The 14619-nt window shown below is 32.5% G+C and overlaps 1 protein-coding gene across 4 annotated transcripts in view; it reads right to left on the bottom strand.

The window, feature by feature from the left end:
- sgg (shaggy) overlaps positions 1–14619 on the bottom strand; it is a 183438-nt gene that overhangs the window by 73583 nt on the left and 95236 nt on the right. For 2 of the 4 annotated variants that reach the window (XM_067779988.1, XM_067779991.1), the window contains exon 2: positions 439–2543. In XM_067779988.1, the coding sequence (XP_067636089.1) occupies positions 439–2116 (1678 nt within the window). In that variant the 5' untranslated portion in view covers positions 2117–2543. Of the gene's footprint in view, positions 1–438; positions 2544–3083; positions 3246–14619 lie in introns of those variants that run through there. The other 2 variants (XM_067779990.1, XM_067779989.1) reach the window with 2 other exon arrangements.

Here is a 14619-nt window from a genome sequence, read left to right as displayed (position 1 = left end):
TATACATTAAGGGAGCTCAGAATTCTGTGTATTTGGTGTTGGAGACGTTGCTATAGCAAATGAAAGCTATCGATTGTAAACAACTTATTTTCGTTTTAAATTTTTTCTTTGCATATTTTGTTTTGTTTTGACAGTTGTTCATTTGCTATTCAAAATTTAAAAAATAAACTACGACTTTTGAGGTTGCGTATTTGCCACGACGCAGCAAATGCATAGCCGTATAATTTGTTGCCGTTTTGTGTAAAAATACTATACCAGTTTGCAAATGCAATGATGCTAGGCCATTTGCACAAAATTCGGAACTAGCTTATTGAATCATGGATCGCAAAACGGCTGTGACAAGAAATTGTAAAATATTTGGTTTTTATGAATATTAAGAGCCCCTTGTATACCAACACCTCTGTCCAATACTTAACACAACCTCCCCCTCTCATTTACCTAAAACAGTTTTAAATTTGCGAAACATTTTGTTCCAGCTCACACAGGTTGCAGTCGCCAAAGATTTGTTGCTCGCTGTTATGCGCGTATCTGTTTGCTGACGATTATCGGCCACCAGCGCTTTCGTCTTATTCTCATTCACAGCTAAGCTGACTCCGCCATCACTTTTGTGCTTACATTTATGCTCCTTACAGCTATCATCATCACAGTGCGTCGTTGTTTCAACGTCTATGGCATTACCCTGTTGATTTTTTGATTCCAACATTTCATCAGTCGTGAATGCAGAAATGGCTGTAACATTCGGCGCCAAAGTTGTACACTTTTTGCGTTCTTCTTCGCGTTTACTTTCTTTCTTTTGTAATTTCTGCTTTTTCTGTTCCTTCTCCTTTTGTTTACGCGCATATTTCTCACGTAATTTCGGGCTACCGAACTCATCCAAATAGTACATGGTGTCTTGGAGACCATCTTTTTTGTTAATTAATTTCGAATCAATAAATGGGTCATCGGAAATATTCAAAAGCGGAAAATAATAATTGCCATCAGTGGCCAATACTTGTGAATCATGTTTGGGATTGGACTTGGTTGCTGTTTGCGGATTGCTACTTTTACTGCTATTACTACTATGATCTCTAGTGCTACTACTACGATTATTGTTAATGTTATGATGATTATTACTACTGCTATTTGTGGTAGGCTTAGTTGTTTCATTGGCTTTGTGATGCAGGTTTTCGTGATCGGACGCGCTATATGAAACACTGCCTACCGGTGCTGAAGCGCACTGCGCTTGTACCGATGATTTGATGCTTAACTGATGCTTGTTCGTAGGCGGACTCTTTGCGCTCAACGCTTTTACAGGGGCGATAAAACCGAATGAGCCATTCAATGTGCTAGCTGCGGTGGTGGGCGCTAAGGCGCTGCCTGTTTCACCCAAAACACCCGAGTTGTTACCCGAATCACTATCGCTTTCATCGCCCATATCATCTTCCACATCGCCAACATCGTTGTCGTCATCGACTTCCTCCTCCTCATAATCATCGGGTATATCAACCTCATCGATGCGATCTTCCAAGCCCTGTGTGCAGGTGCTTGCGCTATTGCGATACTTAATACGGCGTCCAGCGCTGCTGTTGCTACCAATACCCGACGAGTTCTCCGACTCGCCACCATCTTCCGAATACTTGGACAGTGAAAGTCCTGATGAATTGGCGCCCAGCGATTCGCTGCTTGAAGACGAGCATTGCGTAGACTTCAAGTGATGTTGTGAGCCTGTTGTTGAGTCGGCATCACCATCAACGGCTAAAGTGCCGCCACTACCGCCGCCATCTGTAACAGCATCAATACCGCTGTCCTGCGAGAGCAGTTGACGATTGGCGGGCAGTTTAAGTTTCTGCAATTGCCATTTTGCGTTCGAACCGTGCAAACAAAGTGAATTACAGCGCGTGTCATGTGAACAATTGGCGTTAAGATTTTTGCGCGCTACCGCCACAGATGTGCTTGTGGAGGAGGTATGATGTTCACCACCGCCAACAATAACGCCACTGTCAGCCGAGCCGCTTGTTAGTTCGCTAGTGAGACGCTCAAGCAAGGGTATGGTAATAGGCTTGCTACTGCTGCTGGTATTGGCGGAGCTGCTGAGGCTGCTTAGAAGGGGGGCGCTGACCAGTGCTGTTGTTGCCATCAGGGGTTTGACACTTATGCTTGATTGGTAATTTATTACGGGTTTTTGTTGCTTTTTTTTCTTGCGCTATTTCTTGGTGACTTACACCAATTTGTTATCGGTTGTTTGTCTTTGCTGTTCACACTTTTCAGATTTTTTTTGTTTTGTTTTGATATTTTTAAATGCCACTAATTGGTTTAGCAAAAGGCGATTTTTTATATTTTTTATTTTATTTGACAATTTTTTTTGTTTGCGAAAAAGCTCAGTTTGAAAGGCACTGTTTTTTTTAATTTTTTTTTTATTTAGTATTTTTCACTCACACTTGGATGCATGCACGAATCCTTGATTATTTGCTTTAGCACGGGGCGTACAAATTGTTAAACTTTTTTTGAGAATTTTTTTTTGTAGAAAGCTTGGGGTTTCTTAACAGTCACATTGCACTTTTTTACTGAAAATAGCGATAAATCTTATTAATTTATGGAAATTTTGCAAGAATTTGGATTTTTTAATGTTGTATGATTATTTTTTTTTTTTTTTGTAAGAGAAATCGATATGCGAAAAAAAATGTTGAAAATTTGGCAAAAAAATTAGAAATTTTAAAGTTTTTATTTGAATCTTTTTTTATTCTTATTCTTTTTTTATCAAAAAATATTAAAACGCTTTCAGCTTAATAAAAATCTTTTCAAGTTTAATTTTTTAGAAACATTTAAAATTTTGAAATTTTCTTTTATGAGTGTTTTGTGCTTTTTAATTTTTTTTTTATTAAAAATTTTGTTTTCATTTTCTTTCTATATAAGTTTTGTTGCAATAAAACAAACGTAAGAAATTTTTTGTATCAAATTAAAAAAGAATTTTTAAATTGTTTTCGCTTGCTTTAAAAAAAAATAAAACACATTTTTAATTCATTTATTTAATGATTTGTTGTTGCTTTGAAAATTCGCTCTTTTATTCTTGTTGTTTTTGCTATACGCGATGTTCCTATTTTTACTTAAGCTGCGTAGCCTCAAATATTTCTGTGTGGTTTTCTTACTGTGACTGTCAAACACTAACTGACTGGATGACTACAACATATTGCTAAGATTGTACTGAGTTTAAAATATTTAAAAAATGTGCCTACACATACGAATGCGCGCGCTCTCACACACACACACACCAAAGCAAGCTATCTTTAATGCGATGGACAGTAGCAATATATTTATCGCAACTGAAATGCCGAGCACACACATAAGCGAATGCCTGTGCATTGTCCGCTATCTGTATGTGATGTGCCGAAATGGCGTATGTGTAAAATGCCCATTATACGAATATTTTTCCCCATTCACTTTTGCCAACCCCAACCCTCACCAAACTAAGAACGAAGGCTGCAGTGCGATTTTGTTCAGAGTTCGAATAGCCGTTTGTGTACGAAAAAAGAATAGGAAATGAAAGCTAAAGTTAAATTGCGTGCATATTTTCCGTAATCAAACACACTTACAAGCACTCATAATAAACGCAGAGAGGCAATTGGATTTACGAACAACAAATACCCAGCGAAAAAGCGCTCGAACGGCGAAAAACAAGCAGAACGAATATTGTAAAAATTCACGAATGAATTATGCGGTTGTATGTATGTGTGTGTGGAAAAGCCGAAGTAATTAACAATAACGACAGGTAACTCAACAAAAGCGAAGTTAAGTATTTTGCTAGGGTGGGAAATGGAAAAGTACCCTGCAAAAAATGTGCTTAGTCTAAGATGAAGCCGGTATTAGTCGCAAAGGAGTATGAGACCAATGCCAGCTTTGATCTCTTTGTATGAGTTGAACTGTTCCCTTTTGAAAAGGTCCTATGAAGAGACTAATTGTACCTATTTATACCCGAAAGGGATCGATAGGATAAATCCCCTTTGTACCCATATGAGAACATATGAAAACTAGTCCCTTTTCGTTTCAATAAGGACTCAAATATGGCCAGTCGCATTTTTCATGGCAGAAGGGTTTGCGAAGCCACCAATCTATTTTATGTAAGTTGTTCGCCCACTTTTCAAAAAGGAATAAAAAAAATTCCTAGAAAATTTGACCCTAACTCCGACCTAGTCGTTAAGCCCTAGTAATTTAGGTTCGGTATAGGGCTCCGAATTTTTCTTAAATAATTCGATTCAATCACCTGTAATCCTTTTCATTTTATTAACTTCGTTGCGGTTTTTTTTTAATATTTCTTAAAATGTGCTACATATGTAGATTTCAAAGTGACTAATCCCAATTGTACCCAAAAGGGACTAAAGGGGTTCAATTATGCCCAAATGTAAACAAAAGAGCTCAATCGGAGACCAATCTCTTTAGGGATTAATTGCACGATTTTTTGCAGGGTATGTACTAATGCACACACAGGTGTTGTTTATGTGTAATTGTATGCATGTGAAAATCACAATGAATTGACGGAAGTTAAGGGGAAACTAGGAAGAAATGACAACACAAAAACTAAAGCAGATTACAACCGGCGCAACAAAAAAATTGTCTAGTGGAATGGAAGGTGGTCCAAGTAAGAAATACTTTGTTAACATAAAATTCATACACGTACGTATGTATGTGTGTATGCTTTCTAGATTTGTGTAATACCAACGTAATTGATAAAAAAAAATTTAAGCTGATAAGAACCATGAATTTGCTTATAACAAGAAAATAACATCACGTTATTAATACGTGCATATCAAGGCCTTACATTAAGAATAAATTTGTATTGTGGTGTTTACCTGAACTTCTTAGTGGTGATGTCAAATATACTAAAATAAAACCTTTAAGAAATATTAAACTAAACAAAACAATTTTTATTTAAAAAAAATTATACTTGAATTTAAAATTTTGTAATTTAAGGAAGCTTGCGAAATTTATCTAAACACTGCCAGCAATCAAGAAACAAAAAATAAAAAAATAGTGAAATGAAAAAAAATTTAAGAAAATTTTTAAATAAAACAAGCATACTGCAGAATCTATGATGAAAATTGCAACAAAAAAAGAAGAAATTTAAAAGAAATTTTAAATTCGATTTCAAATTGGGATTTAAAGACCTCTGAAATAAACCTATAAGAACAGTTATGGCGACTGTCTGTTATTTCCTTATTTCTATTAAAATTATGGAAAAATAAAAGAACATAAAATAAAATTTAACATATCCTATAACTATTGCGTAATTTATTATAAATAAATTATAGGAATGGCAGGCTGAAAAACAAATATAGTTTTTAAAAAAAAAATAAGGCAATATACAGCAAAAATAATTAAAAATTATTTAAAAATAATTAAAAAAAAAAATTTTAAAATAATTTAAAAAATGTAAAATAAATTTTAAACCAAATCTTAAAAAAATGTTTAAACAAATTTTACAAAAAAATAAAAAATTTAAAATTCAAAAAAGAAAATAAAAAAAATTATTAAATAAAAAAACATTGAAATCATAAAATAGAAAAATAAAATTAAAAATTAATACCATAAAATTACAAAAAATTATAAAAACAAAAAATCTAAAATAAAAAATTACAAAAAAGGTTTAAAGTTATAAACGAACACGAAAAAAAGTAGTAAAAGCAGGGAAAAACTATATCAAAACTTAAACAGGTAAAATTAAAAAAAAAAAAATTATTTAATAAGAAAAAACATTGAAAGAATTATAAAATGAAAAAGAAATAAAATAAAATACTATGAAAGTAGAAAAAAAATTATAAAAACAAAAATTAAAACCAAAAAAATTTAAAAAAAGGATTAAAGTTATAAACGAACACGAAACAAGTAGCAGAATCAGGGAAAAACTATATGAAAACTTAAACAAGGGCGGAACTGTCTCGCCTAAGACCTTTCATGAACGGAGCTGAGGAATAGTCTTATCCCATTCGTTATATCCGAATAATAGGCTGTATAAGAAATGTAATATATAAACAAGAGATGTACCTAAGCGACTTTTTCAATAAAGAAAAAATTTAAATTAAATCAAACAATTGATTGGTGCAAAGTTTCACCGTTCTTGTTATCAATATGTGATAGCTATGGCGACGAACTTCTTATCTGAAGAGTAGGTTGTAAGGGGTTGTATGGAAGAGGGCTGAAAACACCATCGATTGGCAGAACGAAGAAGCGACTGGCGCGTTGTTGGACGGTCATAATCGTTTAAATGGTTAAGCGCCAATTGAGTAAATAAGGTTGTATGAGATATATTTTATTCTCAGGTAACAATATACATATGCCACACACGTTAGCATTTGGTGAAAATTGCAGCTTCTACCTGATAAATTGAGGAAGAAATTACAGAAAAACCCTGTTTTTGGAAAAAGCATTTGTGGGGAATATACGCTATAGTGATCCGATCCGGTTCCGATAAATGTCTAGTCGGACAACAAAATCTATCCGCTCACCGAATTTCATCAAACATTGAGACTAGTTTGCTGTCAAACAGACGAGGGGCAGACAAACAGACGATCATGGCTAATCAACAGTCATTCTGATCATGTCGGTATAAATATTGGTGGGCTTATCTCTTCTCCTTTAAGGACTTATAATTTTGAAATCAACTAAATATACCATTTCGTTTTCATGAAAAGTATAAAAACTATAAAATTAAGGTGAAATGTACACCATGACGTATGAGTAACAGTCGATAAATGATGAATTTTGAACTGATGGTGGGGTTAGCCTAGATCCAAAAAAACATTCAGCTAGCAAGAAAATTGCAGATATATTGGAGGGAAGTTCGATCTTAATAAATTCCCTATACACAGACGGTTCTAAGCTAAACGGCAGAGTTGGAGGTGAAGTCTATTCAAGGGACCTAGGCCTTCAAATTGCGTTCACACTACCCGTGTGAGTGTAGTGTCTTCCTGGCAGAATGGCTCATACTCGTTCAATTCTAAAATAACACTAAACTGTCGCCGAGCTCTTCAAGATATGGCCTAACACAAGATATGGCACAGACACAAGAGGGAACTGCATTACAGACGAGTTCGCTAGACTGGCTAGGACCAGGTAAATTTTTCCTGACCAAGGTATGCTCAATGCAAAAAGAGCACATCTCAGACGAAAGATGGCTACAAACACCATGGTGTTGGACATCGGAGGAAACCTGACCAAATTATGATTCTAAGTCACGTTTACACCCTAAGTTGGAATAAAATTTCCACTCCTGTAGGAGTACTAGCTGGGCACTGCTTTATAGGTAGGCATGCAGAAAGGTTAGTGGTGCCTTATCATCGCTGCTGCAGGAGATGTAAAGAAGAAGAAGGGGAGTAAACGGTGGTTAGCCTGATCTACAATTGGCAGGCGCTAAGTGACCCTATCTGGATAAGCTGCGCCAGGTCGTGGAGTATGACATCAAAGACTTAGTGGCCTTATAAAGCCCTTGAAATGGTTCGAAGAAGAAAAGTTATGGTGTCTGTTCGTGGCACCGCAACGGGCGTTATGTCACTGGCCTGGGTGTGCCTTCTGGCAGCCACTTCAACCTAACCCAACCTAATTTAGTACACCCACAAAACCTAGAATTGAATGCTCTTCTCAATGAACGTGAAACGAACGAACAACAACAAAATGTTATGAAATATTCACTAATCAAATTACATTAAAAAATAAGCAATTTTATGTACCAATCAAAAATGTGTTTACTCACAATTCCACTTATACGCACTTTAAAATTAATGAAAAACAAATAAACTTGTTGTAAGATATGCCATCAGTATTAGATTACCAGTCAGCGTGCGATATCAGTAACCATACATATTTGCTAGGTAACAATTTTTTTTATATTCAGATACTTGCAAGTACCAGTAGCACAGACAAATCTACATAGAAACTAAAATATTCAAGATTTAATATTTGTGTGAATTTACGTCAACCACTGAAATTTGATTAAATTTAAACAAGATGGGATTGATTGGCTGAAACACAAAGAAGATATGTCAATTGATTAGATATTGATGGATGGGGTTTAGACAGGCAATCAAATCAAGCCGCAATGTGAATTGATTTAAAACAAAAATTATAATGGAAATTCCAACCAAATAGAAAACGCTTGACAACAAGATATACATTTTAAAATAATACAAAAAAAAAGAAAAAAAAACTGCAGTGCTTTTGTGATATCGCATCACTTGCATTGCTTTTGTGATATTGCATCACCTAGATCAAAACAGCGGTCAAGTCAAAAAATCGCAATGTTAAGAAGGCGTGAAAAAAATGACTGCCTCTCCCTCCTATAGTTATGCGCGAATGCAGTTTTTATATTTTACAAAGCCATTTCTCCTTGATTGGCAAAGGTAATAGTAAATTGAGTATACAGTTCGATAGCTATTGATTTGCGAAGCGCGGAGGTACTCATAACATCGAAATTTCATATATTTGAGTTAGCTCTCTATTGATCTAGGTTTACGATGTCAGATATTGTGCAATCAAATGGTCTATGAGTTGAACCAAGTGCGCTCAATACATAGAAGGATACAGATGAGTCCATAGCGTTGACAGAAGTTTTTTTAACGACCAAGCTAAAAAAACCCATCAAAAAGCTGAAACAATGTTATGAAATAAATCTAAACTCTTGGCAAATACTAGAAGCTTTGTAGGACCTATGCCACTTGCCCCAACCACCTCTGATGTGGCTCTAAAAGCATTTTCGAAGCGCAGGTACGGAGTTTGGTAGTCTGCTTGTCTGGTATTTGAGGGCGCTATCTACTAAGGCCGTATGGTCTGCAATGAGCCTCGTCGCAGTTGTTAACGCTCGATTAGAGTAGCAAGCAACTACTCAGCAATGTAAAGTTCTTGACCTTTTTAAAGTCTAATTGCACCATCAACAAAAAAAACTTGCATTCGCTTTGTTTTGCAAATTCAAAGAGTTAAACTGAGCCGAGATAGCGCAATTAACCAGAGTCTCGCTCAACAAAACATAAATCTCAGTAAAAGTCCTTCAACGATACGAACGATTTATAGTTTCTTATACAAACAAATTATCACTAAAACCCATATTAATTTAGTGCACACCAATGCACTTGAAATCGCTTGTAAAGTTGATATTCTATTTAAAAGGATGACCTCATATTTGTTGACCGGACACACCTGCGTCTGCTTGAACTTACAACGCGAGCAGTAGGCCTTCTGAGTACATGTGCACCTATAGCATTACAATTTTCAGAGCGCACCCATCACCCATTGGGAGGGCTCGTACAATGTTGTGTGTTTGTATATTCATTGTCGCATCTCAAACGAATCAATAATACCTTTCTTTAGCTGCCTTTACCTGCTTCCTTGCCTGTTTTGGTTTGTACGCTCTGCAAATTGTGTCCAATGAAGCAATAAAACAATAGGAAAAAAAAATTTGTTTAATAGCTGACACGTGCATATACATTGTATTTATTTTTAGCAACACTTATAAGGTGAGTGGGAGTGGAAGAGAAAAAATGGGCAGAGTGAAATGCTCCAGTACAATAATGAACAAGAATGTCCATCTTTTCCAAACAAGGAGCTCATTAAAATTTCAATATCAATTTGAATTGTAATTGCAGGTGGAGGCAACAGCAGTAAACAAGTAAAAGTGGAAACCGTAATAACATTTCAAGCAGATTTTGTATTTTTAATGAGCGTCTAAATAGTAAAAGGGCTATTTTGTTAGTTTACGGTAAGTGGATTCACAAAATGCGTTGTAGTAATCAACAAAACAATCGAAAAACTAAAAATTTTGTCATTTGTAAACAAGCACTTAATTAGAATTGTTTGACAGACAGTTACTGTTAAGGACTGTGAAATTTTTGGATATGGCATATAATGAGAGTATTTTAAACGAGAGCGTTTAATGGCAGTTGAATGTGAAAAGGATGAAAGAATAAATATTACTTTGGTTATTTTGAGCTAACTGCATGCTACTTTGCGCGCTGAATAACATGTAATATTTTTTTATTTATACAAGTTTGGGAAAAATTGACACAACACGACATCAGGCCGGACAAGGCAACGACTATTACATTTCTACCTTCCAAATCTTTTCAAAGCCTCTTCTCTCGGGAGTGGAATTCGAACCCGCATTCCTGCAATGATTGAACTGCTGACAAACACATGCAGCCTTTACTTTGTTGTTGTGCAACTTTTCCCAATTGTTGTGTAGATTTATTCTTGGGACAGTCATACTTTGATGTTAGCTTGTAACAAAACTACGCTTTGTTGTTGGCGGTTCATTTTAAGTACGGTTTTGATTTGTTCTTTTGATAGAAACACAAATATTTAACCAATGATGTTTATTTGCATTATATTGTGACGAATATTAGCAACACTAAGGGATACTATCATCTCTAAGCCGATACTAAGCAGTCACTTACATAAACAAACCAATCATTATGTCTACACATATGCACACACAAGCAGCGGAGAAAAACGCACAAACACATGCATATATCTTATCTGAGCTACTCACAAAAGTATGCAATCATCGGTTGAAGCATCACTCACATATACACGCGCATATGAGAAGCTATAAACGTGCATCTGTAGTTTATAGCTGGTAAACAAGTAGTAAATTTTAGAAGAAGAAACGCCTAGAAGTATGCGAACGACACGGCAGGGAATATAAAGCAGCAGAAGCTGAGTAGTCCGTAATCAGTTTGATTTAAGCACGCTATTGGTTGCGAAGTATAAGTGTTATTGTACTTCCAAAGTAGTCTAATAAAGACATTTTGCATTATTGAATATTGGAGTCATTTATTCAACAGTTTAGCGATACGAACCTTAGTAGAAGGTTGCAAATAAGCGGAATTTCATTAAAATCGTTACAATATAATACGAGCCGGACCCGTTCGCATCATCTTGCGCAACCAATATAAGTTTCTTATCAAATATCAACAGAAATCAGCTGTTCTATCAATCAATTAAAACTTACAGCCTGTGCTGCCATCTAGCGTATGGTAGCAACTGCCGGCAATGCAGTGCAAATATTCACAATAGTGCCATAGTATAAATGGATTTCTTTGTGTGCTCATAATCTTTTATTTTTAACAAATTATTTTAATAAAATATAGCTAAACAAAAGCACTCCATCTTTACAACCAAAACTTTATTTATAGATTTGGATTCCAAATAAGAGCGAAAAAGGGACCGTAAATAAAAACTGAAATAATATATGTGATGATGGTTAAAATAATAGCTTCTACTAATCTTACTTTAGTAAGTTGTGTCAACATATTTCAGAAAGATACTGGAATAGAGAAGGCTGGATTCTGATCAAATGTGTGCTGAATTGGCTGAGTAGTAGAAAATACTTGCAAATACGATTTGTTTAAGTTAAGCTACTTGAACAACGAAAGTTGGATAACGTCAAACTTGCGCTGAATATCAAAAAGCAATAACCTAGCTGAATAGTGAAGAACAACAACAATGTTACAGTTTACAATAAAAAACATTTCCATATCAAAAAGTCTGATACGAAAGAGCTTACAGTCCTGAGTACAAAAAGAGAAACACACGAGTTATATGCAATTTTGCGCGTTGAATTGGCTAAATATTGAAAAATACCCACAATATGTCTAATTAAAGTTGAAATATTAAAATATCGAAATATGGACTCCCTTAAAACCTTGCTTAATAGCTGAATAGTGAACAACGACGTCAATTAAAATTTCAAAACAAAGACACTGCTGGCATAACGAACAGCCGAATGGGCTGGCAATATACAAAATTTGACAAATAACACATTTTGTGAAAATCGACGCAAAGAAAAAACTAATTTAAGTTGAATCAATTAAAACGCTGACAAAACACAAGCTCTGTATGGAAGCAGTAATGTTTACCGACTTCTGATCGATTTTTTTAATTAAATAAGAATTTGTTTTGAAAGTCTTGAAATGATAACAATTAATGCTCGCTAGACACGATTTGCATTATTATTTTGTTCCATGAGCTATTTACACTCTTGTTAATATGTATAAAACACTTACATATTTCTATGAGACGCAATAAAATAAATTCAAATACAAGTAAGCAGCGTAGGGTTCTAATTATCACGCTGTTGCTTTAAAATTTGTGTACAAACAAAATTTGCAAATTTGTTTGTACACCCAAATAGCAAACACAAGCATAAAGAAAAGTTTTAGTAACTTTGTGCTTGAATGCATACAATGCGAATAATCTATTAAAATTAACTAATACTGCGCATTTAGAAGCATTATTGATTTTTACTCCTTATTTATTTTTTTTTTTACTTTTTTGTTGTATTTATTTAAATAAATATCTTTTTATAATGCAATGCAATTGCCTATTTCTAAAATGTTTATCATAATGCATTTAATTAGCATACCCGCTAATGAAAAGCACTTAGAAATGTGTAAAAAATATGACAGTAGTATTGTTGAGGAAAAATAAATCAAAAAAAATCTTAATACGTGCCTAAAAAATCTTTATACTTATGAACATAATAGATACATTTTTAGAAAGAAAAGTAGAAAAAATAGCAACATAATGTTATAAAATAAATTTTGAGGCTTAAAAAAAATTCTAAAAATTGGAAAAAATTTTTTTTTTTAATTTATGCTAAGAAAGAGGTAAAAAAAAAACAAAAAGTAATATAAAAAAAGCAAAACAAAATTAAGAACATTTAAAAAAAAATAAAGTTAGTAAACATCTTGAGAAAACCAAAAAATTAACAGAGTTAATGAAATTGAAATTACGAGCGAAAATAACAAGAAAAAAAATTAGAAGAAAATATGTTGAAAAACATTTTCAAACTTCGTAATCAATAAAAATGTTTAAAAATTATAAAAGAAGATTAACAATAGAAATTACTCCGGATATGTGTGTGTAGTTGCCAATTGCAAATACTTTTAGTTTAATTAACGTTAAAAAGGAGATAATATTAAATAAAAAATAAAACTATTTTTAAAATACAAAACAGTTCCAAAAAATAAAATGAAAACATTTTTAAGATTTTAGTTTTAAAACATTGAAAGATATGAAAGACGTTAAACAAATTTTTTAAAAATTTATAAAAAAAATGTTTAAAATTAAATATTAAAATTTAAATAAAAAAGTTTAGTTTATAATAAATAAATTAAATAAATTAAATTAAATTAAAATAAATACAAAATAAATTAAAAAAAATCTATTTCTTTATTTACTATTTGTATTTATAATTAAAAAAAAATTCAAAACAAAAAAAAACGTTAAAAAAAATATAATAAAAGTTAAAAATACAATAATGGCACTTTAAAGACTTAAAAAGCAGAAATTAAAGCTGAATTTGAAATTTTTATTCTGAATTTTTGATCTAAGTATTTCGTATAATTTTTAAAATCACATTCAAATAAAGTTAAAAATATTGCAGTGGTCAGCGACAAAAATAAATATATTTAAGAAATTATTTTACAAAACCGATTTAAAAAAAATTATGATTTTAAAAAGTTTGAAATTGAAACACTTAAATAAAAAAAAATATATAAGGAATTTTTGAAAGAGAACATATTTTAAAAAATTTTACAAAAACATTTATAAGACTAAAAAAATGCAAAATAAAATATTTCAAGAAAAAAATTTTAAAAAGAATAAAACTAAAGTTTCAAAAAATTTAAAAAAAAAAAACAACAATAATGACATATTGAAGAATTAAAAAGATATTAAACAATAACTGATAATAATTAAAAAAACGAAAAAATTTAAGAATTTTAATAAAAAAAATTGTATTTCAAAATGAGGAGTCTTAAAATAATTCATACGAGCCGGACCCGTACGCATCTTGCGCAACCAATATAAAAGTCTCTTATCAAAATATCAACAGAAATCAGCTTTTCTATCAATCAATTAAAACTTACAGCTTGCGCTTCCATCTAGCGTGTAGTAGCAACTGCCGGAAATGCAGTGCAAATCTTCACAATAGTGCCATAGTACAAAAAATGCAAAATAAAAAATTTCAAAAAAAAAAAAAATAAAAAAAAAAAAAAAATAAAAATAAAAAAAAATAAAACTAAAAGTTTCAAAAAAAAGTTAAAAATAAAAACAACAATAACGACACATTGAAGACTTAAAAAGAAATTAAATAATAACTGATAATAATAAAAAAAAAAAACCAAAAAATTTAAGAATTTTAATTAAAAAAAAATTTTATTTCAAAATTACGAGACTTAAAATAATTCATATGAGATATTGTTGTGTGTATAATAAGAATTATAATACTCGGTGTACATAACAATAAACCTGCTGAGAATTGCAGAAGAAGTGTAAATGAATGAACCCACGTTTTTAAGGATGCAATTTACTGGATTCAGAATTTTTGGAAGCGGAGATTGCTGGGTAGGAGAAATTGTGATATGAGCATAATTTTTAGCATATGAAAAATATGCAATTAAATTTAAATTCAATGTCTTTTAATTGAGAGCAGCAGTTTTCTGAACCAGCAAATATTATAATGTAATTAGTTTAGAAAAATAACATTAAACTTTGCTTAGTATTTGCAAAGTAAATATTTACGAATAGAGGAGCGCGTACTTGTGTTTTGCAGTGGTTCAACCACTTTTAATTGGGTCTAGGACATGAGTGGCTTAA

Source organism: Eurosta solidaginis, chromosome 4 (assembly GCF_040869045.1).
Source record: "Eurosta solidaginis isolate ZX-2024a chromosome 4, ASM4086904v1, whole genome shotgun sequence".
Taxonomy (NCBI): domain Eukaryota; kingdom Metazoa; phylum Arthropoda; class Insecta; order Diptera; family Tephritidae; genus Eurosta; species Eurosta solidaginis.
This window is presented reverse-complemented; position numbering and strand designations above follow the sequence as displayed.